At 39.4% G+C, this 27218-nt stretch overlaps 1 protein-coding gene across 3 annotated transcripts in view; it reads right to left on the bottom strand.

The window, feature by feature from the left end:
- LOC126199300 (E3 ubiquitin-protein ligase ariadne-1) overlaps positions 1 to 27218 on the bottom strand; it is a 92322-nt gene that overhangs the window by 43993 nt on the left and 21111 nt on the right. For all 3 annotated transcript variants that reach the window (XM_049936135.1, XM_049936133.1, XM_049936134.1), the window contains exons 4-5: positions 11589 to 11657; positions 301 to 516 (exon numbers count right to left, since the gene is read on the bottom strand). In XM_049936135.1, coding sequence (XP_049792092.1) covers positions 301 to 516; positions 11589 to 11657 — 285 coding nt within the window. The remainder of the gene's footprint in view (positions 1 to 300; positions 517 to 11588; positions 11658 to 27218) is intronic.

The following is a 27218-nucleotide window of genomic DNA, read 5'->3' as shown; positions in this document are numbered from 1 at the left end:
TATCCAATGATGTACTAATATTGCTGACTGCACAAAATCAGTAATACTCATTTATTACTTGTCTGTTTACCCTTCCTCTAAATTCTATGTATGACAGAATTTGTTACCAATATTCCAAACTGGACTTTCTATTGTCCGAGAATTAGATTCTTTGTAATTATTCATTCCCTGTCCCCCACCTTCCTCACTTTCAGAAAACATATACATTCATTACAATGTCTTTTCTGCAGCAGCTGATGCTGTGGTTATTTTATATGAATATCCACTTACACAATACATCAACGAGTTCAAGTTACTCACCTCAACAAAACTGTTCGTTATAAGATGTTGGTACTTCAACTTTACTTTCGAGTCCCGGACAAGAGCCATCACAGTTGCATCATCTACTAAAATATCACAGCCGTGTGCTGCACAGGCTATTGTCTGTCCCATGCCTTCCTCCATTATCTTTGTTGTAAGGTATTCAGCCCAACACTGGACACAGAAACGATGACCACACTCGAGGCCAGTCATCATCTGTGAAAACAGCACAAGATGTTTCTTAAGTTATGCCATAAGTCAGTTCTAGAAAACTCATATTCCACAAGAGAAAACTCAGTGCCTATGGCACCACATTAAAGTTGTGACATATCAAAGTAATAGCATCCAAATATTTAATGAGAACAACAAGAATAATTAGACTGTTGGATGTGTACAAATGTCGGGCACTAAACAGTGTGCTCTTTTAGAAATTCCTGACAAAATAAATGCTCCTGAGGCACATAAGCAGTGTATCTAGTGGTGTTTCTGAAACAAATTCATGTTTGCATGATGGGGAAGACCAAGCAAGTTGTTAACCGTCATGTTTTGCCACAACAATTAATGCCCTGCTGGGGTTGTTTCACCAACAGTTGCAATCATCGTGTAAATGAGGGCATCAGTTGTTTAATTGTCACTGACATAGTAATACTTCAGATCTTAATCAGTCAATGTATTGTATGACTAATTAAAAGTTACTTAATCATTTTTGCAAAACATTACTGGAAGAACAGTGACCTCAGTACAAAAATTTAAAAAGTCTTGATCACTTAAAAAACATTTATGACAATGGTGACCGGCTTTGGTCAATTTGTAAACCATCATCAGACATTCATCTTTCAACAGGCAATACCTGCTCTGTATAGCACCTCTGCCTGCTACCTATATCTACATTGATACTTGCAAACCACTGTGAAGAGTACGGCAGAGGGTATGCTCCACTGTATGAGTTATTAGGGTTCCTTCCCATTCTATTCACATACGGAGAAAGGGAAGAATTATTGTTTACAGTGCATTCACAGATTAAATTAATCTTCTCCTTATGATCCCTATGTGAGAAATTTGAAAGTAGGCGTTCTCGGGGTAGTTTACACCTGTCTTCAAGAGCCTGCCAGTTCAGTTTCTTCAGCATCTCTGTGACACTCTACAACAGGTTAAACAAACCTCGACCATTTGTACTACCCTTCTCTGTCTACATTCAATACTCCGTTAGTCCTTTTTGGTATGGATCCCACACATTACAGCAATATTCTAGAATGGGTCACATGAGTGATTTGCAGGCACTCTCCTGTGTAGACTGATTGCACTTCCCCAATATAATACCAATAAACCTAAGCCTAGCAACAGTTTTACTCACGACTGAGCCTAGGTGATCGTTCCCTTTCATATTTGTACAAAGTGTACATCCAGGTATTTGTACGAGTTGGCTGAGGCCAAAAGTAACTCACTGATATTATAGTCATAGGATACCATATTTTTCCTTCTCACGAGACACTGCCTTACTGTAGCAATGCCCATGTGGGCAAGAGGATTTGCGAATTTCAATGAAGTGGAGGGCTTTACTGGTGGCAGCATGACTGCCGGTAGGGTCTCCCACGCTGGTCAGGCCCCAGGGGAGAAACGAGATGAAGGGTGTCTCACAATGTCCCATCTTCCCTACCTCCAGTACTGAGGTTTCTTTCGCTTGTTTTGTTGGGTGGGCAGAGCTCAAAGCCTTGGGAGGCCGTCTGCCTATGGGATGGCAACCCAAAATATTGCCCAGTCCATGAAGGTGGGGTTGAATCGCTGGGCCAGTAAAATGTTTTCTCAGCTCAAGATCTCAGTCAAAAGCCTGGAAACAATAAAGAGACTGGATCATCACATAGATGAAAATGGCTACAAAAAAGGACTATGTTTATAATAATGTGGAATGTGCAGCATTTGGGTACAAAGAAAAGAGAAGTATTTCAGTGAAGCAAAGGTCAAGGGGAAGGGAAATTAAAATATAGCATTTTACAAAGAAATCATTTAATGGGAGATTTTAATGGAAAAGTAGAGGGTGGCCACTGATAGGGAGTAGTAGGAAGATATGGAGATGACACAGTAAATGACAATGGGGAAGGATTAGTGAATATGTGCGAGACATTGTCATTCAAGATTCTAAATGGTTTCTTTCCCCACAAGCAGATCCACAAGTACACATGAGAGAGTCCTTCCAGAAATATTAGGTCGAAAATAAACTATATTACTCAAAAGAAAAATTCCAACTTAACAACAAATGACGTTAAGCACCTAAAGTGGTACAGAACGTGGCTCAGATCACTTCCTGTTAGGTGCAAAGATGATAGCAACATCCAAGGGCCAAAGACAAAGTAAAGAGGCAAATATTCCCATGAGGACAGTGGATACTACGAAATACAACTTGGATAGCTTGAAACAAGAGTCTGTACAATTTCTTGAGAGGCCTTCAGAATAATTAGAGAACTGAAACAAGGATGGTATCTGTCTCCCACACCTATAAGATGAATGTGCAGAAGGTACTGGATTTGTTGTTGTTGTTGCTGTGGTCTTCAGTCAAGAGAGTTTGATGCAGCTCTCCATGCTACTCTATTCTGTGCAAGGTTCTTCATCTGCGAGTAACTACTGCAACCTACATCTTTCTAAATCTGTTTAGTGTAAACAAGCCTTGGTCTCCCTCTACTTTTACCCTCCGCGCTTCCCTCCAACACTAAACTGATGATCCCTTTATGCCTCAGAACGTGTCCTACCAACCGATCCCTTCTTCTAGTCATCTTGTGCCACAAATTTCTCTTTTCCCCAATTCTTCAGTACCTCCTCGTTAGTTACATGACCTACTCATCTAATCTTCAGCATTCTTCGGTAGCACTACATTTCGAAAGCTTCTATTCTCTTCTAGTCTAAACTATCTATCGCCCATGTTTCACTTCCATACATGGCTGCACTCTCTACAAATACTTTCAGAAAACACTTCCTGAGACTTAAATCTATACTAGATGTTAGCAAATTTCTCTTCTTCAGAAACACTTTCCTTGCCACTGCCAGTCTACATTTTACATCCTCTCTACTTCGACCATCATCAGTTATTTTGCTCCCTAAATATCAAAACTCATCTACTACGTTAAGTGTCTCATTTCCTAATCCAATTCCCTCAGCATCATCTGATTTAATTCTGCTACATTCCATTATCCTTGTTTTGCTTTTGTTGATGTTCATCATATCCTCCTTTCATGACACTGTCCATTCTGTTCAACTGCTCTTCCAGGTCCTTTGTTGTCTCTAACAGAATGACAATGTCATCGGCAAACCTCAAAGTTTTTATTTCTTCTCCATGGATTTTAATTCCTACTCCAAATTTTTCTTTTGTTTCCCTTATTGCTTGCTTCATATACAGACTGAATAACATAGGAAATAGGCTACAACCCTGTCTCACTAACTTCTCAATCAATGCTTCCCTTTAGTGCCCCTTGACTCTTATAACAGCCATCTGGTTTCTATACAAATTGTAAATAGTCCTAGCTCTCTATACTTTATCTCTGCCACCTTCAGAATTTGAAAGAGAGTATTCCAGTCAACATTGTCAAAAGCTTCCTCTAAGTCTAGAAATGCTAGAAATGCAGGTTTGCCTTTCCTTAATCTATTTTCTAAGATAAGTCGTAGGGTCAGTATTGCCTCACGTGTTCCAGCATTTCTACAGAATTCAAACTGATGTTTCCCAAGGTCGGCTTCCACCAATTCATGTTGGTATTTTGCAGCCATGACTTATTAAGCTGATAGTTCGGTAATTTTCACACCTGTCAACACCTGCTTTCTTCGGGATTGGAATTAGTATATTCTTCTTGAAGTCTGAGGGTATTTTGCGTGTCTCATGTATCTTGATCACTAGATGGTAGAGTTTTGTCAAGGCTGGCTCCCCCAAGGCTATCAGCAGTTCTACTGGAATGTTGTCTACTCTCCGGGGCCTTGTTTAGACAGGTCTTTCAGTGCTCTGTCAAATTCTTTATGCAGTATTGTATTTCCCATCATATCTTCACCTACGTCCTCTTCCATTTACATAATATTGCTCTCGAGTACATTGCCCTTGTATAGACCCTCTATACAGTCATTCCACCTTTCTGCTTTCCCTTCTTTGCCTAGAACTGGTTTCCTATCTGAGCTCTTGATATTCATACAAGTGGTTCTCTTTTCTTCAAAGGTCTCTCTAATTTTCCTCTAGGCAGTATCTATCTTACCCCTAGTGATATATGCCTCTACATCCTTACATTTGTCCTCTAACCATCCCTGCTTACCCATTTTGTACTTCCTGTCGATATCATTTTTGAGACATCTGTATTCCTTTTTGCCCGCTTCATTTATTGCATTTTTATATTTTCTCCATTCATCAATTAAATTTTATATCTTTTCTATTACCTAAGGATTTCTACTTGTTCTCATCTTTTTACCTACTTGATCTTCTGCTGCCTTCACGATTTCATCTCTAAAAGCTATCCATTCTTTTTCTACTGTCTTTCTTTCCCCCACTCTTGTCAATTGTTCCCTTATGCTCAAACCCTCTACAATCTCTGGTTCTATCAGTTTATCCAGGTCCCATCTCCTTAAATTTCCACCTTTTTGCAGTTTCATCAGTTTTAATCTACAGTTCATAAGCAATCGATTGTAGTCAGAGTCCACATCTGCCCCCGGAAAAGTCTTACAATTTAAAACCTGGTTCCTAAATCTCTGTCTTACCATTATACAGGGTGTACCACTCAAATCTCCCTGATTTCAAAGACCCAGGAAACAAAAACCCACAGTAGATACGACAATGAAAAATGCACCACATTGTACAGCATCTCAAAGAATTTATTTATTTATCATCAATACACCTGCACATGTGAACCAGTAGTAGCATGAAGAATATCAAATCTACATCCAATTTCTTGCCAAGTTCTCTGTAACATTTCCTCTGTTATTGTTGCAATTTCATTAGTGATACAATGTCGCAACATAAAAATATCGTCCTCTCTGGTCGCATACACGTGGTCCTTCACGAATACCCACATGAAGAAATCAAGCAGCATACTGTCAGGTGAACGTGGTGGCCAGGAAATGGTTCCTCCACGTCTGATCCAACAATTGGGAAATTTCCTATCTAGGAACTTGCGAACAGCCGTTGACCAATGCGGCGGAGCTCCATCTAGTTGAAAAACGATATTGGGTTGCAAGTCTTGTATCCGTGGGTACACAAACTGCTCCAACACGTCCAGATACACTGACCCATTCACTGTTTGTTCCGCAAAGAAGAACGGTCCAACAATCCTGTCGTGCATTAGCCCGCACCGGATGTTTAGTTTAGGGCTATCACGAACATGTTAATGACATGTGGATTTTGCGAACCCCAAATCCGAACATTATGCCTATTAACCATTCCTGATAGATGAAAGATTGCCTCATATGAAATAAACATCTTTCCAGGAAGCTGGCATCCACATCAATACGCTGCAGCATATCTGCAGATTTGTTGTCGGCATGGTTTGTCATTCATGTCAGATGTTGCAGAATTTGCACTTTGTAAGCACACATATGAAGACACTGGTGAACTACACGATTCAATGTTGATCGAGGTACATCAAGTTGCCTAGATGCTTGATGAATTGACTTACGTGGGCTTCTGAGAAACGTTTGTCTCACGTCCTCCACTGTCTCTTCTGAAACTCCGTAACGTGCACCGCCAGAATGTTTCAGAACACTTCCTGTTGCCAGAAACTTCCTATACAATTTCTTAATTGCTTTCACATCAGGTGGATCACCTTCATACACACAATGATAATTTCTTTGCACAGTAATCAGCGATTTTGTTTCTGCAAACCACACTACTGCTTGTGTGTGCTGCTGTGGAGTCGCCATTTTCACTTCCTGCAACCATGCTGCACTCTGGCAATAACACTTGGCACTTCTGACATGGGAATATAAATTCTTTAAGATGCTCTACAATGTGGTGCATTTTTCATTGTTGTATCTACTGTGGTTTTTCTCTCCTGGGTCCTTGAAATCAGGGAGGTTTGAGTGGGACATCCTGTATAATCTATCTGAAACCTTCCAGTGTCTCCAAGCCTCTTCCACGAATACAACAATCTTTCATGATTCTTGAACCAAATGTTAGCTATGGTTAAGTTATGCTCTGTGCAAAATTCTATCATGCAGTTTCCTCTTTCATTCCTTACCCCATTCCATATTCACCTACCAATTTTCCTTCTCTTCCTTTTCCTACAAATTTCAGTCCCCGATGACTATTAAATTTTCATCTCCCTTCATTGCAGAGACTGCCGCATAATAGGTGTAAAACAAAGCATAGGCCAGTACATAGATGCTGAGTGAAATGCATTTGGCTGTGAAGAGAGAAATGTATGAAACCTTCAGTGACTATTGTAGCTGAATATTGTCAAATGATCTTTGACAAAACCCAAAGAAATTCTGGTCATATGTAAAGGCTATTAGTGGCACCAAAGTTAGTGCCCAGTCATTCACAAATGAGACAGGAACTGAAATTGTGGATAGCTAATGAAAACGTAGAATGCTTAACTTAGTTTTCCAATGTTGCTTCCAAATGTAAAAACCCAGTAGAATTGCTCCAATTCAATCCTTGTACCACTGGAAAGATGAGTGAAATAAGTGTTAATGTCAGCAGTGTTGAGAAACAGCTGAAATCATTAAAATTGAACAAAACTCCAGATCTCAGTGGAATCCCTGTCAGATTCTGTACCGAATTTGAACCTGAGTTAGCCTCTTTTCTAACTATAATCTATCAAATGTCCCTTGAACAAAAAAAGTGTGCAGTAGCTGGAACAAACACAAATCACACCCATTTGCAAGAAGGCTGTAGAAATCAGCCACAAAACTACCATCCAGCAGCCTTAACATCAACTTATTATAGAATCATAGAACACATTCCGAGCTCAAACATAGTGAGGTATCTCAAACAGAATGATCTCCATTCCAATCAGCACGGATCCCGAAAACATCGATCATGTGAAACCTAACCCGCACTTTTCGAACGACGTACTGAAGGGCAGCTAAGTAGATGGAGCACTTCTTTATTCCTAATAAAGGATTTGAATCAGTATCACCTCTACCCATATTATGAAAAGTATGATTATATGGGGAATCAAGCAAAATTTGCCACTGGATTGAAGACTTTTTTTTGTAGGGAAGATGCAGCAAGTTACCTGAGATAGCGAGTCACTGTCAGATGTGCCCTAGCGAAGTGTGTTGGGACCCTTGCGTATTAATGACCTTGCAGACAATATTAATGGTATCCTTGGACTTTTTGCAGATGATGCAATTTCTTTAATGAAGTACTGTCTCAATGAAGCTGCATAAATATTCAGCCAGATATTGATAAAATTTCAAAGAGGGGCAAAGATTGGCACCTTGGTTTAAAAGTTCAGAAATGTAAAATTGTGCACTTCACAAAATGGAAAAATTGTAGTATTTTCGTCTCATAGCAGGGATCCTACAATTGTCGCCACATTCCACATCTATGTCACAAGACGCCTCGATCATGCCAATCTTCATAATCTTCCTTTATTCCTCTTCTCTCTGTAACTTCTTGGATAGTGCTTAGCCACACTTTCCATGGTTTTCCTCTTCTCCTCCTCTCAAGTGGTTGCCATGAGAGTAATCTCTTGAGCTATATCTCTCCATCTATTCTTTTGACATGCACAAATCATTATAGCGGTATTTCTGCTATTCTATATGTAATACTTTAATGAGTCTGCCTGCATCTCTTATTTCCTAGTGCCCTGAAATGAGAAAAGACCTGCATACTATCCTCCCCACCCCTCCCACAGTGGTATTCCACAGTCCACCGAACTTACACAATATACTTGTCCATCCCTACACAACCCCTGCTCCCAACTCCTTACTTCATGGCTTATACCCCTGTAAGAGACCTAGATGCAAGACCTGTCCCATACATCCTCCCACCACCACCTACTCCAGTCCGGTCACAAACATTAGCTGTCCGATCAAAGGCAGGGCTACCTGCGAAACCAGCCATGTGATCTGCAAGTTAAGCTGCAACCACTGTGCTGCATACTATGTGGGTGTGACAACCAACAAGCTGTCTGTCCACATGACTGGCCACTGACAAACTGTGGCGAAGAAACAACTGGACCACTTTGTTGCCAAACATGATGCCAAACATGATATCCCTCATTTCAATGAATGCTTCACAGTGTGTGCGATATGGATCCTTCCCACCAACACTAGCTTTTCTGAACTGCGCAGGAGGGAACTTTCCCTGCAATATAACTTATGTTCCCGTAACCCTAGTGGCCTCAACATTAGTTAGTCTTTGTCCTCTCCCATCCAGCCCCTTCTCTGGTCCCACTCCAGCACTACACAGCCCTCATTCTTCCATTGCACCCAGTCTTTTTACATCTCTCGTTTTCCACTATCCTCCCCCCCCCCCTCCCTGTCCCCACCTCTCCGTTGCCCTCTGTCTAACCTCCTGTCTACACATAGCTGCCCTAACCTCTTTCCATCTCGACCCTGTGTGCTCCCCACAGCACGTCACTGTCTGCCACCCCTACCCTACTATCTCTCTCCCTCCCTGCCCCAGCCTCCTCTTTTTACCCCCACCCAGTCGCCACTCCCATCATGCACTGGTGCTGCTGCTCGCAGTGTGGCCTCAGTTGGTTGAGACTGCCGTCGTGTGTGAGAGTTGCGTTTGCGTGAATGTGTATGTGTGTGTTTGTTGTCTAATTCTGACGAAGTCCTTACTGGCCGAAAGCTATATTTGTGGTGTCGTCTTCTTGTGCTTATCTGTGACTCAGCATCTCAGCTATATGGTGAGTAGCAACTTTTCTTCTCACAATATTGTTACATTCCATACCGGATTTTCCATTGTTTGATTTCTACTTGTTTTAGTTGTCCTTTGTACTTTGGTATTCATTGTTGCCTCAGCTGCATTGAGTTCCCTGATACGGTTTTGATGAGGACATCCTCAGAGGTGGGTCTATTTGTTGCCATTAAATGCAATGTATTTTCACCATAAGTGGGGTTCCAAACTATCTGTTCTATGTAGTTTTCAGAGAAGGCATTTAGTAATGCTTGACAGCATCTTTTGTCTCTTCCACCACTGACAAAACACTAATTTTCCAAATTGATTGTTGGATGATTGAAGTCTCTACTGACAACTGCATTATTATTGGAGAATTTAAGTACAAGCACACTGGAGTTGTCTCAGAAATATTCAGTTACATCAGCAGATGGTTCTCATGGGCAATAGACTGATCCAATAGCCATTTTACGTTCACCCCTGATACTGATTCCTGCCCACACAATCTCACATGTAGCTTTAACTTTTACCCCCATTAGCCTATCCTTCTGACATAGTTAAATTTTCCACAAAAATCTCACTGCCATTAATTTCAGGTTCAAACCAGCTGTCTGTATTTAATATTATGAGAGCTTCACTGTTTTTCAGGAGCACTTCAATCTGACACTTTGTTGCAAATGTTTTGTCAGTTAACTACTAGGGTTTTTATACTCTTGCCTTGGGGCGGGGGGCATTCTTTTGGATCTTACAGTTATACTTAGTCTCCTACAGCTATTGTTATCTGTAGTGAATGCAGTATCGCCTAGTATAAAAGAAACTCTTCTGTGCACTCCATACACAGTCAGCTACCTAGGTAGCAGCCTCTGATGTGCAGCACATACTTGAAAGATTTAAGGGGTCCTACAGTTCTCAACCGTATGGTGAAAGTCCAGGAGGTTGTAGGCTAGCTTATCACAGAACCCTCAAAGTATTTGGTTCAGTCCTTCTATTTGATTCAGAAAAAGGGGACCACAATCAGTTCTGGGGAGAATGCTGCAAATTATGAGCTTTGTTTAAACTTGTGCACACGGCTGGTATTCTCAACCTTCTCTGCTAGTTGCTGTAATGATTCAAGTATGACCTCAGAGCCCAGACAACAAGCATTGTTTGTTTCAATGTGCACCACAATCTCTTGTTGGTTGCACCCTGTTTTGTCAATGGCTGCCAGACAGCCTCTCTGACATGCTGAATGAGGCCTCCAGACATACACTCTGAGTGTCCTCCTTCATGTTTCTTGCCATCCCTTGCTGTGATTTCCCTAAGGGGTATCATTATTCACCATATGTTTGAACTGCTAATTTTTAATAGACCCCCTACCTTTTGTGTATAAAGCAGATTTTCCCAAAACAGGTGAAAAGAATTCCACTGGCTCAGTTTAAATTTCAGTGAAAGACAACACCTTGAACTTGTTGGTTAGGGGGATTGGTGTAACACCCTGAGTCCTCCGTCCCCCATCTATCATGTACAGGATGCCTAGATCTACCATTGGCATGCCACTCACACTTAAGTGCAAGAGTAATGACAGATCCCATAGTTCCTACAGAGGAGACAGGATCCACAGATAAGAATAGTACCTGAGGTACCTTTGGTACCAGTACAACAGGAACATGATTCTTGGGAGCTCTTGCAATACACCAGCTGGCAGCAGTTGCCAATCGTTTGACAGTTGTCAGCGGGATTTCCTGGTGCTTACAACCAACTCATTTCCTGTTCGAGAACAGCATTCACAGTGGGGCTGCATTGTGGTTAGGTGCAGTGTATTACAGCACAGTGAACAAATAACTTTAAACTAAGCCTGCCGACTATCGTTTAATTTGTTGAGCTAATAAAATTACTAACTCCCTGCATGAATTGAAGCAAATACACAAAAAGAGATTTCTGTTATGGACACTGAAAGACCTGTGGTAAAAACCACTAGTTTTTTAAACTGCGTTAAGATTCATTATAGCCTCTAACAAACTCTACAATAGAGTTAATGTATGATAAATGTAGATAATATATACTCCTTCTGAAGGAAAACTAAATGTAAAACAATATGTTAGATAAGAATATCTGCTATACCACTGGAGAAAGATCTGAAGGTGTTCTGCAAATAGACTAAAACTAGTCACCAATGTAAACATTTTTATGCAATCAAGAATGTTTGAATTTTTAACTTTAAAAGTTTCCTTAATTTTTAAAGTTTCTTGCTATTTCACGTAACATACCAATATATTTTACTTCACAGATATTAAATTAGTGACTACAAGTGCAATGAGAAGTATTAACTGAATCATAGAAAACGTGTGTTTATTCTAATGCTGGATCAACCTTCTGATAAACGCAGAACAGACTTTTACTGTATCTTTGACAAATTATGTATCCTTAGAATTGACACAAATAAACACATGAACAGTTCATCACTGACCATAAAGAGGCACAAAGTACAACTTACTGAAGATGGCAAGACTGAAAAACATATCTCACATTCTTCTGTTCCTGTTGCTGACCCCTTCCTTGGCAACTGCAAAATAAATAATTTAAATTATCAAATGATGACAAAGAATGCACGTAAATCTGATTCAAATGTCTCATCTTTTACAATGCATAAATTAACAACAACAAACATTACCTCTAAAATAAAGTTTTACTCTGCCAGTGAGTTTCATTACAGAAACAACCATGGCATCTCCCACAATGTCATAAGTCTTACAACTGCAAGCCCAGCAAGAAACATGGATGAGTCACTGTAGAGTTTGGAAATGTACTGTCAGACTGATACTTTGATTTGGACCATAGGAAATGTTCCAATAACTTACTACGAGTGTGGTCACAAAAGGCAAGGGTCTGGGCGCGAGTTACAATCTCAAGTTGTTTATTCACACACTCTGTCAGATTGTGCATCCCATCATGAAGGAGTGCTTTCAAAGATGTGGAAGAAGCCAAGTTATACTTTGAAAACCATTGCTCCCCCTCCTACATTACTGAGCGGACATTTGCATATAATAATTGAAACAAAGCATTTATGTAACTACACATACAACATTTTGTGTAATTCATCTTTGTGGGTGGAATCTACGGCATGTTCAACTGTATTCCACTAATATACCATTACTAGATAATCCATTCAGCTGTTTTATGATGGTATTTAATTCACAAAATCAATTTTTAAAGTATACAATTTCATCTTCAGACGTGATTGTGGCAGAACTCAAGTGAAAGAACACTGTACATTAAGTTATCAAAAAGTAATGACACTGAAAATCAATAACGCTACAGCTATAGCTATAGCTATAAAACCACTACATGCTCTACTGCAATGATAAAATATGCCCGTTCTTCGGTGCACCCAGTGTGAATGTCAAACATATACGAGATCACCTGACAACAGTGTAATACTAGTACACAAAGTGCTATCAGCTCTCTATACACTGTCAAAAGTCAAAATCCATTTAATACAAACACTAGTTAAGCCAAATATATACATCTCCAAGTTCAAATATTTTGTTAAATATAAGAGTGGGTAATAAGGTTTTTATTTTTACTTTGTTTTGGAACATTTGGGGATTTTCAATTTCCTGTTTGATATCTACCAGAAACTTGTTATGCTGAAATATAAAACTCCACTTTGAACCCCAAAAAGAGGCATGTTTTATACAAACTTTTGTTACGTACAGTATTCAGCTTATACATTCCAGAGTTAATCCTAAATTCACTCATTATGAATCAAGATTGTGACTGAGTACACTTATCTTGAAAGTCTTGCTTCACTGAAATTTTACTGTTTTTGTTGTTAAAATTGTGAGTGATCAGTGCCAAAAATTATGACAAAACATACTACTATGATATTCTGAAATTGGACAACACTTATATAAAAATGATTATTACAATTTCAAACTGAGCTTCAAGCAAACACATTGGGCATCTGAGGATTTGTTTCTTCCCACAGCCACTGTCTTTCGCTGGTTCAATTAATCAAAACATGAACTATATCCTCTTGAAGATAACAGTTAATCACCAGAAACTGTTGCTAATTTACTAATAAAGATCACAGATTTCCATGTTTGGAGAACAATGACAATGTTTCCCAGATTTACTTATCTATTTGCTGTAGTCTTAAGGTTCAAATAGCAACCTTTACTGATATCCTATACAAGATTCTACAAGTTGCCAAGCTCTGAAGTCAACAGATACCACATTGTACAATCCAGAGATGCAGGAGGCTCAACACTTTTTGAGTTTTTCCTGTTGGTGTTGGAAAGGTAAACAGATCAAAATCTATGTTCCATACTACAATTAGCAAAATTGTTCATATCTAAACTGAGACCAAAGAGCAATCACAAGTATGGATTTTCCCTGCTGATCCAACATGTGTGGATCGAGCAGAAGTGAATAATGTACCTGGGGGATTAACATACTCATTACCACAAAAAAGTCACTGTCATCATTCTCCTCAGTCCTCAGACTTGAGGAAATTACATACAGGAATGAAGATAAACAAGGTGAGTGGGCATCTTCATAACTGCCTCAAAAGCACCCTTTAAGGATGTACAACAGATGCAACAAGACCAGTCTGTCAGAAGTATTCTGCCATCCTAAACACTCTGAAAAGCACTCGAGCAAGCACACAAAGCCAAGGTAGAACTGGGGTTGGATTAACTTGTCTTGTGTGGGTTAGCCAAAACACAAGCACTTCTCTGAGGGTGCTGAGCACAAACCTGTATTCACCTTACAGCCCAGCTCTGCCATGGAAACAGTTGTGTCTACCTATGAATTATTTCTGAGCAGTTTCCACAGGGAGGTGTACAGAGCAGTGCTGAGTGTTTCAGACACTGTGTACTAGTGTGTACAACATGAAGGAGATAATGCTGCACAGATGTGAAAGTAAATTTGTAAACTGGCAAGAACTTAACATTTCTTTCACTACACTTTCAGAGCAATTTCTGTGTTTCAATAACTTTCTTTATGTAGCATGCCACAGCTGTTGAGGGACACTGTAATGGTTCTATCTTGGCTGCTGCCAAGTATTTATATTATTACATTTTGCACAATTAGCAAGTTTTGGTCTTACAGGGCATTCCCAAATGCTGTAAGTGCCAACAACATGTTGTAATATGAGATTATTCAATTTATTCCAGCGTACTTCACGATGAAAGAGTTCACAAGTGAACAGCCAGGTGTTCATGTCCAACGGGCACAATATTTCAGCAAGTGACCACGTTACCATCATTAGGTGTACTGATGAACTGACCGCTGAGGCACCGGGCTTTTACCCCCCCCCCCCCCTCCCACCGCGCCAGGGGTCCCCCAACGTGGTCCGCACCCAGGTGTGGAGTGTCCAGCATCTGTTCCGTTAGCGGTCCATGCCCAGGGGTGCGTGCCAGCCAACCAGGTCAAGTCCTGGATGTGGCAATGGATTGATGGTGTCACATGAGCCACAGCGGACTCTGTGCAAAGAAAGGCCACTGGACATCAGACATCAAAATTCGAGTATTTATCAGAATGACAACCTGCTGAGGCTCTCTGCAAGACTATAATCAATATCATGGCGAGGCAAGTGGATGAGGACGCGCTCTCAGTTCTTAAGTGAAGACTCAACTTTGCACCAACTCCTAAATCCACATCTATCATGGATATCACCAGTGCAGTGGAGCAGGCATCTGCGCGACCTGCAGCTGAAGAAGTACATCACGAAACCTGTCGTCCACACTGTAATCTTACCAGACGACAAGGGCAACACAACTGTGATCTTACCTCATCAGGATTACATTGAGAAAATGTGGGGCTTGCTAGAAGACATCGCATACTGGAGGATCAACACTGATCCTATCAAGAGAGTGGAAGGGAAGACCATGGCTCTTCTCAGGGAATGCGGCTTACCAGATGATGTTGTGAAGGAGCTACGACAGACAGCATGTGTTCCACTGATAATTTACAGACTTCCGAAGGCACACAAAGAGGGAGCGCCTTTACGCCAGATTGTCAGCAACATTTGTGCTCTGACGTACTCTCTTGGAAAGTACCTGAAGGTTACACTTAGCCCTTATGTTGTAAAATGTCCACATCATATTCGCAACTCAGTGGATTTTGTCAGGCATCTTAACAACTTAAGACTTCGTAATTGAGACACCCTTGTGAATTTTGATGTTTTCTCTCTCTTCATGAAGGTGCCTTTGCTGGAATCCTTGGAAATTATTGGTCAGAAATTTGACACAGAGATAACCAACCTTTTTAGGCACATCCTGATGTTGACATACTTTTTCTTCAGTGGCAGATACTACAAGCAGATGGGGAAGGAGTAACCATGGGGAGTCCACTTTCAGCAGACGTCGCCAACTTGTTCATGCAACATTTCGAGGAGGAAACCCTAGATTCATCACAGTGGAAACCTACCTGTTTGTTCTGCTACATTGATGACACCTTTGTCATATGGCCACATGGTAGAGACAAGCTGAATGGTTCCCTCACACATCTCAGTTCTAAACACCAGAACATCAAGTTTATCATGGAAGTTGAAGTGGATGGAGTTCTCCCCTTTCTGGGTGTCCTCGTTAAAAGAAGAGCAGATGACACATTGGGCCACAGCGTGTACCATAAGAAGACACACACTGATCTACATCTACATCTACATCCTTACTCCGCAAGCCACCTGACGGTGTGTGGTGAAGGGTACCTTGAGTACCTCTATCGGTTCTCCCTTCTATTCCAGTCTCGTATTGTTCGTGGAAAGAAGGATTGTCGGTATGCCTCTGTGTGGGCTCTAATCTCTCTGATTTTATCCTCATGGTCTCTTCACGAGATATACGTAGGAGGGAGCAATATACTGCTTGGCTCTTCGGTGAAGGTATGTTCTCGAAACTTTAACAAAACCCCGTACCGAGCTACTGAGCGTCTCTCCTGCAGAGTCTTCCACTGTAGTTTATCTATCATCTCCGTAACGCTTTCGCGATTACTAAATGATCCTGTAACGAAGCGCGCTGCTCTCTGTTGGATCTTCTCTATCTCTTCTATCAACCCTATCTGGTACGGATCCCACACTGCTGAGCAGTATTCAAGCAGTGGGCGAGCAAGCGTACTGTAACCTACTTCCTTTGTTTTCGGATTGCATTTCCTTAGGATTCTTCCAATGAATCTCAGTCTGGCATCTGCTTTACCGACGATCAACTTTATATGATCATTCCATTTTAAATCACTCCTTATGCGTACTCCCAGATAATTTATGGAATTAACTGCTTCCAGTTGCTGACCTGCTATTTTGTAGCTAAATGATAAGGGATCTACCTTTCTATGTATTCGCAGCACTTTACACTTGTCTACATTGAGATTGAATTGCCATTCCCTGCACCACATGTCAATTCGCTGCAGATCTTCCTGCATTTCAGTACAATTTTCCATTGTTACAACCTCTCGATACACCACAGCATCATCTGCAATCTTTACTTACATGCAAAAAGCTGGCACCATCCAGTGCAGAGGAACGGTGTCCTCAAAACACTGGTCCACAGGGCCCACACCCTGACTGACAATGAGAGCCTTAACCGAGAATTTTAACGTCTGAGGTCAGTTTTGCAGAAAAATGGCTCTACACAGAGACACAAATTAGGACAGCTCTACGTCCCTCACCGACTGTACAACTGGAGGAAACAGAAGAGGAAACTCAGCAGGATGGGGGCATAGAATTTATTCTGTTCTGTGGTGCTTTATCGGGAAATATTGGTCAAAATCTTCAAGAACATCAAGTGAAGACTGTCTTCCGCCCACCAATTAAGACACAAGCACTGCTTGGTAATGTCATGGAAAATCTAGGACTACAGAAATCCAGGGTCTACCAGATCCCCTGTGAATGTGGCATGACATCCATATATCAAACCATGTATACTATGTACTATCGAAGATCGCTGCCAAGAATATCCTCGGCACACCAGACTGCAGCAGACTAACAAGTTGGCGGCTGCTGATCATTGACTCTCGGAATTACACATAATCAATTACGACCAGACGAAGGTTCTGACACTGACATCCAAATATTGGGACTGTGTCATTAAAGAATCTATCGAGATTCGAGTACAGGAACTGTTGATCAATCGAGACAGCAGTTACATCCTTAGTAAGACCTGGCAACACACTTTGAATCTGATTAAAAGGAGAAAGAAGACATCCCACCACGAACTGACTTCAAGAGCAGGCACAGGTACTAAGAAGATACCGCCGGCATGTGCCTCTCAGTGCGAAACACAAATGTAACGGGTGCTGGACACACTGCGCCTGGGCACCAACTGTAGTGTTTCGGGAAATTTGTAAACATCCCAAACATGCCATTGGAAAGCCATCAACAAGAAATGCTCGTGAGTCAACTTTTTTTTTTCCAGGTCTTACAGTATACATGTATGGATGTTTGAATGTACTCAAGAGAGTGGTATTACTGAAGCAATTGTTAGCTGTGTTGTGAAAAGTAATAGTGAAAATGTTGGGCCAAATACAGCCCTGTTTGTGAGAAGTGTGGCTATTTATTTAGTAGCGCAACAGAGAGAACTTACGGAAGCATTCCGGGAATCTTCACTTCAGTTGGATTGACAGGGAGATGGCATGACACGGGGACCACCAAAACACTACTCTGAGAAGAGAGGATGAAGGTAATACTACTTTCATCTGGTGATGTATTGGGACCGGCAAAATACTGGGGTGGAAATTAACATTTATCCAGGAAATGGCGTATCAATAATTTCGGAGGAATGGCTATTAAGTGGAAAAATAAAGGAATTTCCTACGTTACCTGTTAAGGGAGTACATACTGTAGGTATTACAGGTACTAAGAGTAATGTAGTGAAATGGGAAACAAGGATTACTTTTGGAATAGATCAATTGGTGTTTGAACAAACCATGTTAATAGCCCCTAAAATAAATATGCAAGTATTACTAGGAGTAGATTGGTTAATGAAATATGCAGTGGTAACAGACTTTCAGAGTGGTGGTTTTAAGTGCAATCTAGGTAACTATAATAAAGAGATCTTATTTAAGACAGATCACTGTCCAAGACTAAATGGGAGAAATAATTTACGGTTAATAGAGAATATGTCTATTTACTCATGTCATAAATTAGGAGGGGAGAAAGGACAAGCAAACAAGCACTAAATAGTATTTGACATGACTATAATAGTAGGATGACAAATAGAAAGATAGGGTACAGGTACAGAAAATGGATTAATAGAAGAGAGCAGTAGAAACAGTAATGTTTTGAATCGTTAAGCTAGCTGGAGCTTGGGTTTTAAGAAAATAGAGAACAAAAGAAAGAATAGAGTGCAATTAAGAATACTTAGACATGTAATGTTGTCAATAGATGAGTTGAACTATGAAGTAGGTAGTAAGCAAAACACTTAACACCTGAAATAGAGTAAAGACATGGAAGTCAAAAGGGAACCTCAAAGTAATATGAGAGAAAGTAGAAGGAAAGGTAATGGAAGATATAAATATATCTGAAATGTGGAGTGTACACTCTAATTAGGAATGATGAATAAAAGGCAGTAAGCACACCTAAGAAAAGTTGACCTATAGTGTGCGGGCAGGGGCACCAAGAAAGGGATTGGCCTGTACCATAGTAGAATATTTGACAGTACTGAGACACAGAAGTGGTCTTTGGTGGAAGTGAGGATAAGTTCTGTTAAAAGGATAATCCACAGATTATTCTTAAAATTGGTTATAAATGACAAGAGGTTTTTCTCATTTTTTATAGTAAAGAAGTGAAAGGATTTGAGTGCAGTTGGGGAGACAGTTTACACCTCAATATAATTGCACGCAAAGGCTTTGGAATACAAGTTTGTACTCTTGGAAGGTGGGATATTAAGGAAGTTAAGTTCTCTAAAAAGAGAAGAACTTGGTGTCAATATAATGGAAACTCAGAAAGTTTATAATCAGTATAATAACGAAAAATGAACTACTTATGTAAAGAAGATAAATATTGCATTACCTACTTAAGGATGAATAATATTATGATGTCTAAGTATATCAGAATAAATGTCTCACAAGTATCCACTAGACATACAGTAAATTGTCTTAAATCTAAAACTAAAATGGGCAATTGGTTACGAGATCACGAGGAGCACAACTAAAAGGAACTTACGAATAACATTAATGACAAGTAATATGTTTGTATTACTATGCACGTTCCTCAGATACCTCGGCTGATCGAGAAAAGATAGCCGTGCTCTTAAAGAAAGTAACAAGCTATGAGAAATAATATTACAAATATGAAGAAAATGAATGAATCCTACCAAACAGGAACAAAGCAGTTAAGTAATTAAGACAACATGGTCAAGAGTGATCATTAATGATTATAGAAAGTTATGTTGGAGAAATTATGTAAAGGTAGCTTAAAGATGTAAGAGTAGGATAATAATAATAATATAATTGTTAATAAGAACATGTATGTAACTTGAGACTTAAGCAAGATATCTCTTGTCTGAATGGCAGGACATGTACTGTTTCAGGGTATTTGTAAACATCCCAACACTCCATTGCAAAGCTGTCGATAAGAGATGCTCGTGAGTAAATTGAATAAGGATAAATATAGTGGGAAAGGGAAACTGTTTGTATGCAGTGAAGGTGGAGCAGTGGTGGAGCCAGTGAGAAGGGGACCAGTAAAAATGGTATTACAGCCACTGGTCGTCCAGGAGTCATTTGTGCTATGGTGCAGCAAATGCCTGAATCGGAGAGCTATGGAATAAATGACACGCCAACAAGGGTGTAATGAACAACTGAAGGGCGGTAGTTGTTTTTCTGCCCCCCCCCCCCCAGGTCTTACAGTATACACATACGGATGTTTGAATGTACTCAAGAGAGTGGTATTACCGTATCAACTGTTAGTTGTGTTGTGGAAAGTAATAGTGAAAATGCTCAGCCAAATATAGCCTTGTTTGTGAGAAGTGTCGCTATTTATTTGGTAGCACAACAAAGAGAATTTGCAGAAGCATTCCAGGAATCTTCACTTCAGTTGAATTGACAGGGAGGTGACACGGCATGGAAGGATCTGGATGACCAAAACACTACTCTGACAGGGTGTATATGCGGACAAGGAAAAAAAATTCCCAGATTTTTCCCGGAATTCACAGTTAAGAATACACATCCTCCTGGATGAAAACACACTTTTCCCATGTTATTAAGTGACAGTATATTTTCTCTCGGAACTGTAAAACTTATCAATCCTTTGAACAGTTATGTTTTTCTACACGGGCGTAGAATTTCCCAGCACTTTAGAAAACGTAAATCAATGAAGAAAACTAAATTCAATGAAGAAAACTCCTTTTGGAAAGCTTTCTGATGTGCAGCAACATGTACGCTGCATATTTTTGCATTACGGAAGTATAAATTCGAGTTCCACCAAACACCGCATGTTACTTTCCGAACCATTGTAATCGAGATTGCGATGTGATTTTTGTAAGCCAGTCATAGCTCATGTCACACGATCCCGCTAGCCGATGACAGCGGATATTCAGACCACAGGACACGTGATGTCAGCTAAAAGCAACATCACTGTTAAGGATACATAAAAAGGAATAACGACATGAGTGTCTGATCTTCTGGGCTCGAAATACTTCTAAATGGCTCATCATAAAATGCTATGCGATTTAAGAAATTCATCATATATTCTTGGACATAGTTTAAATTGCGTAAAAGGAAATTTACTTTGAAAGTAACACTTTTCAAACCACCATTCGCAATATTTTCCCGTGAACTGTTAGTAATAGGTTCATTTCAGTAGTCGTCAGAGAGCACCAGATAACAGGCACCACTGCGCTTTGGCAGCTGCTATGACGCAGAAAGCCTGTACATTCGTACATGCAAAACATTAAAAGATCTTACACTATGTCATAAAAGAAAAAAAGACATCAGAGGATACTCCAAGAGCATCGGAATTTTGTGAACCATACTAAAAAGGGAACATTTAAAGTGCTTACTTAAAAAAGAGCACATTCGTATGCCCAGATTCCCAATGACGAAGACCTCGACCTGATATTAAGCTTTCCAGTGTGGGTTTCAGGACGTAAATTTTCTTTCAGTACCAGTACTGTATTAACTCATTTTTGATTCTTTATCATGGCATAATGCCATACGTGCTAGAAGATGATAACGTGCACTTGAAATGCAGTGAGCAGTTGAAATTAGCCAATAGTGTCGAACTAAACACTTTGTTTCAAACACATTGACTGCCTCAGTGTAAAAGATTAATAAAAACCAAATTTCTTTAGCAAACCGACAAAAAAACTTCATTGTTCTACAAGGCGATAAATGCATGGTTGTCAGAGAAGTGGAAATAAAATCTGAAACTAATAACGTATATTAGCTATCCGTAATTATGTAAATTTATTTAAATTCATTTGATAGCTCCTGGACATAAAAATCCATTTTGTTGTCATTTGACGTGAGAGGAAACAGCAAAATCACTAAATGTAAACACTGGTCACGTGCAGGCTACACACTTCCCCACTATAATTCAGACTGCTCTGTACATCAGCCTCGGATCTCGATATTTCCGAACCGGGGCAATACTAAGATAGTGCCATGACAAGTCGTCTCAGACCGCACGGCTACCCTGCGCAGCTTATGATTCATTCAGAAAGCAACTTACAGAGTGTGTTCACAAATGAACAGGGACGCGCATCCAAATTATATGGTAATCGATAGACCAACGTGCACTGGATGCTAGGCGCTTTGTGAAACAACGTTTTTTCTCCTCAAGAATATGAATTTCGCACGCCCACCCACCCTCTCCCTCATAGATCCGGGCCCGCTGCGCATGCCTGAATCTGGCAGCTTGGGCGCGGCAGTAAAATTTTTCCCGGTTGCATCTAGCTGCTTGCTGTGACTGCTTCCACAGCCAACAGCCACACTTCTGTAGTCAGAAGTGGGAGAAGGTACTACTCGTACACCACTCAACTGCGCGTGCAAGTGAGCCAGCTTGTAACTGCTGAAATGAATCTAATGTAAACAGTTGCGACATCACACTCGGAGGCAATCTGTTGTTATGAAGCATTGCATAGTCTTCCTAAAGCCTTTGACACATTTTGCTGTTGGCAAACGCTTGTATGAGCTCTGTGTTTTTTGTTGTATATGGCACATTTCCTTCGCAATATATGTTTTATTTTCGTTTTTTTCTTGTTCAGGTTTTATTTTTGCAAAATTATTCTGCAGTAGCGGGATACAGTAATATCCTCTGTTAGAGTAGTGATTCTTACCAGTCAAAATTACAAAAATTTCACTGAAAACTAAAATAACAAAAAATTCCCAAGTTTTTCCGGGTTTTCTCCCACATCAAAAAATTCCCAGGTTTTTCCCGGATCTCCCGGTTGTCCCGGGCCATATACACCCTGTCTGAGAGGAGAGGATAAAGGTACTACTACTTTCATCTGATGGTGTATTATGGTGGTCAAAATATTGCCCTGTTATATCAGCTAGGGACACAACTTCTCACTACTGCTGGTATAAGACTCACCACAAATCTTACAAAATAAACAGCAGCACGAAAAGATGGAAAAATGGACCCCATACAGCGACCCTGGTAAATGCAAATGGAGAATGCACCAGCAAGTAAGTGCTGAAAACTATTTGAGTCAGAATTACGACTCCAAAGAATAGAAGATAGAGAAGTTGCTTCTGGCAACTAGCGATCAACAACAGTGCCTTATAACGCACGTAACAATAAATCTAAAATAATTAAGAGCTTCTTTTGAATGAACTGTCAAAGAACAAATGTTAAACAGATATATGAATGGAAAATATAATTTACTGTCGCAAACCTGAAACAGAAAGAATAAAGAAGATAGTGGCAGCAGAAAGTGCAATGAGTGCATGGAATTAGTTCAAAACTTAACAAAATTGTTTCAACTGAATAATGCATAAGGCGGACATCATTGCAGCGGGATTTATCAATGCAGAGCAGCGAGCAGTTACACAAGTACGGGGTGTTGTATTGTCCAGTCAATGACAGCACACAGCACAAGAGAGACGTTGGCTTTAGCTGTTCTACAACCAGCATGCAGTCCACAGTTCAGCAGAAGGATGAGCCATGAACATTTAAAAACTAGGAACAGTTCTGTGAGTATAGGGTTTAATGTTAATATTGTCGACTAGTAATAAATAGTGCATGCAGATCACAAGAAAAATGGCAATGCAAAACGAGGAGTTAAGATCGATACTAGAAGATATAATTAAAGAACAAGCAGAGAAGGATACGGAAGGATGGAAAGCGGAACAAGTATAATTAATTAAGTCCATTAAGGAACAAATTACTGAATCAATAGATGGCGTATTAAGCCGTAAAATACAAGAAGTTAAAAATAACTCAGAATCTAACTTTAACACACAAATTAATAATCAAAACATTAAAATAATGGAAATAAACTCTGAAGTAAATGATTTATGAGAATCAGTGCCAGTAGAGGTACAACAAGTAGTTAAACAAGTGTTAACAGATGATGTACAAGAAAGTGTACATAGAATAACAACCCGACAGTGGACGGGCTATGTAGATAAAGTGAATTCCCAATTCCAAGCGGTATGAGGCAGTATTTCAGATGCAAATAAATGTATCATGTCCATACAGAAAAATGCTGTAATTAGGACACCTGATGCTACAAAACAGTTGGAAAAACATTTACACTTCTTTGTAGAGCAAGAAGTAAAACACAAAACAGAAACAAATAATGACAAAATCACTTCTGGGGGAAGGTAAAATTAACAGTAAACAAGGGAAGTAATAGACAATACTAAAAAGAAATTAGAAAATACCTAGTAAACCTGAAACTATGACAGGAGCAACTAACGATGTAATACAGGATTTATATATAGAAAATGGGTTTAATTTAGCAAAGCAATTTACAAAGTATAAACCAGATGGTGATGTACACCCAATTTATTCTTTAAGAGTGTTTGCCAGATCTTACCTAAAAAGTGGGATGACTTAAACAAAATAGATTTCACATTAGAATGTTTAATGGGAGATGCTGTGGAATGGGGAAATGCTCATGCAGAAGAATCAGTGTCTAGGAAAGATTTTGAGGAAAGCTTTAAGAGGAAGTACTGGCCATCAAGTACTCAGCAAAAATTAATATTAAAGTTATTAGACCCTACTCCATACAGCAATTCATGGGGCACTTATAAAAAGTACATAGAATGACATTTGACAAAATCTAAGTACTTAGATGATCCAATACATGAAATGCACTTAGTAAAAGTATTCATTAGATGTTTAACATACCACGCTCGACAAGGAATATTGTATAGAGTGTGGAAAACCGAGAATGAGTTATTAACATTTAGACACGCTGAATACTGAAAGAAATGAAAATTATTCAGTGAATGACAAATTCAGGGAATAGGAATAACAAATCCTTTCCTAATTCCTTACCATGGTTGAAGGAATCCAATTATTGTAGAGTAAGCAGTAATGAAACTTCACAGCAGGGATAATGGTCTAAATCACAATAACCATTGAGGGGGAAGAAATCAGACTGATAACATAAACTCACAGGTGTATTCACTTCAAAACCAGCAAATTAATATGCAACGAAATAATGACGCAGAAGTAAATCAGCCTATTACTGAAGTAATTTCTAAGTGGTATCTGGTCATAGTGACGCAAAACGAGAACAATATTGGGTCAAGGGCTAGACTCCAGGATGTCATGGAACAATACTCGGCCCATATATAAGTAAAATGACCGTTTATAGTAAAATATCACCTATTAACTATTGTTTATCAGCGGAAGAGGAAAATTTAGAAAAGGTGCAACGCAAACCAATTAAGAGGGGAAAATACACCCCAGGACCACGTTGGGAACACCTGGAGGGGGGGAGGAGATAAAGGCCCCGCGCTAGCGCCTTGGTGGTCAGTTCGTCTGTGCACCTGATGATGGCAACGTAGTTGCTTGCCAAAATATTACGCCTGTTGGACACCAATACCAGCTGTTCAACCATGAACACTTTCATCGTGTTGTAATATATCCATATACTAAGAGGAGACAAGACAGTTCTGAAATTTGGCATCAACAGCACTTGAGGAAGGCTTGTAAGATAGAAGAGAGCCAACTGTACAAAACATAATAAAATAAGTACTTGTTAATAAACCAACAGCTCAGGTGGAACCATTACAATGTCCATAATCTGGTTTATTATTATTATTATTATTATTATTATTATTATTATTATTTCACTTTCCTGTCTCACACGTTATGTCTGGTTAAAAATGGAAAGTGACGCGGACCTTGATCAAGCGTGACTTCCTTTTAACTGTACGGTATATGTTACATTGCATTTAGGAACTTTCGGGTAATTGAACATGTATCAATAATTACAGATTTCTGTAGTTGTATATATATGTTTGGATGTAGCTGTATTGCGTTGATGTACTGGTGGATATTGTGTGGTATGACTCCTGTAGTTGAAAGTATAATTGGTATGATGTCAACTTTATCCTGATGCCACATTTCTTTGACTTCCTCAGCCAGTTGGATGTATTTTTCAATTTTTTCTCCTGTTTTCTTCTGAATATTTGTTGTATTGGGTATGGATATTTCGATTAGTTGTGTTAATTTCATCTTTTTATTGGTGAGTATGATGTCAGGTTTGTTATGTGGTGGTGTTTTATCTGTTATAATGGTTCTGTTCCAGTATAATTTGTATTCATCATTCTCCAGTACATTTTGTGGTGCATACTTGTGTATGTGGGAACATGTTGTTTTATTAGTTTATGTTATATGGCAAGTTGTTGATGTATTATTTTTGCTACATTGTCATGTCTTCTGGGGTATTCTGTATTTGCTAGTACTGTGCATCCGCTTGTGATGTGATCTACTGTTTCTATTTGTTGTTTGCAAAGTCTGCATTTATCTGTTGTGGTATTGGGATCTTTAATAATATGCTTGCTGTAATATCTGGTGTTTATTGTTTGATCCTGTATTGCAATCATGAATCCTTCCGTCTCACTGTATATATTGCATTTTCTTAGCCATGTGTTGGATGCGTCTTGATCAATGTGTGGCTGTGTTAGATGATACGGGTGCTTGCCATGTAGTGTTTTCTTTTTCCAATTTACTTTCTTCGTATCTGTTGATGTTATGTGATTTAAAGGGTTGTAGAAGTGGTTATGAATTTGCAATGCTGTAGCCGATGTATTTATATGAGTGATTGCTTTGTGTATTTTGCTAGTTTCTGCTCGTTCTATAAAGAATTTTCTTAAATTGTCTACCTGTTCATAATGTAGGTTTTTTATGTCGATAAATCCTCTTCCTCCTTCCTTTCTGCTTAATGTGAATCTTTCTGTTGCTGAATGTATGTGATGTATTCTATATTTGTGGCATTGTGATCGTGTAAGTGTATTGAGTGCTTCTAGGTCTGTGTTACTCCATTTCACTACTCCAAATGAGTAGGTCAATATTGGTATAGCATAGGTATTTATAGCTTTTGTCTTGTTTCTTGCTGTCAATTCTGTTTTCAGTATTTTTGTTAGTCTTTGTCTATATTTTTCTTTTAGTTCTTCTTTAATATTTGTATTATCTATTCCTATTTTTTGTCTGTATCCTAGATATTTATAGGCATCTGTTTTTTCCATTGCTTCTATGCAGTCGCTGTGGTTATCCAATATGTAATCTTTTTGTTTAGTGTGTTTTCCCTTGACTATGCTATTTTTCTTACATTTGTCTGTTCCAAAAGCCATATTTATACCATCGCTGAATACTTCTGTTATCTTTAGTAATTGGTTGAAGTTGTTGATTTGTTGCTGCCAATAGTTTTAGGTCATCCACGTATATCAAATGTGAGATTTTGTGTGGGTATGTTCCAGTAATATTGTATCCATAATTTGTATTATTTAGGGTGTTGGATAGTGGGTTCAGAGCAAGGCAGAACCAGAAAGGACTTAATGAGTCTCCATGGTATATTCCACGCTTTATCTGTATTGGCTGTGATGTGATATTATTTGAATTTGTTTGGATATTAAGTGTGGTTTTCCAATTTTTCATTACTATGTTTAGGCACTGTATCAATTTAGGATCTACTTTGTATATTTCCAATATTTGTAGTAACCATGAATGGGG

The sequence above is a fragment of the Schistocerca nitens genome, chromosome 8 (assembly GCF_023898315.1).
Source record: "Schistocerca nitens isolate TAMUIC-IGC-003100 chromosome 8, iqSchNite1.1, whole genome shotgun sequence".
In the NCBI taxonomy this organism is placed as follows: domain Eukaryota; kingdom Metazoa; phylum Arthropoda; class Insecta; order Orthoptera; family Acrididae; genus Schistocerca; species Schistocerca nitens.
This window is presented reverse-complemented; position numbering and strand designations above follow the sequence as displayed.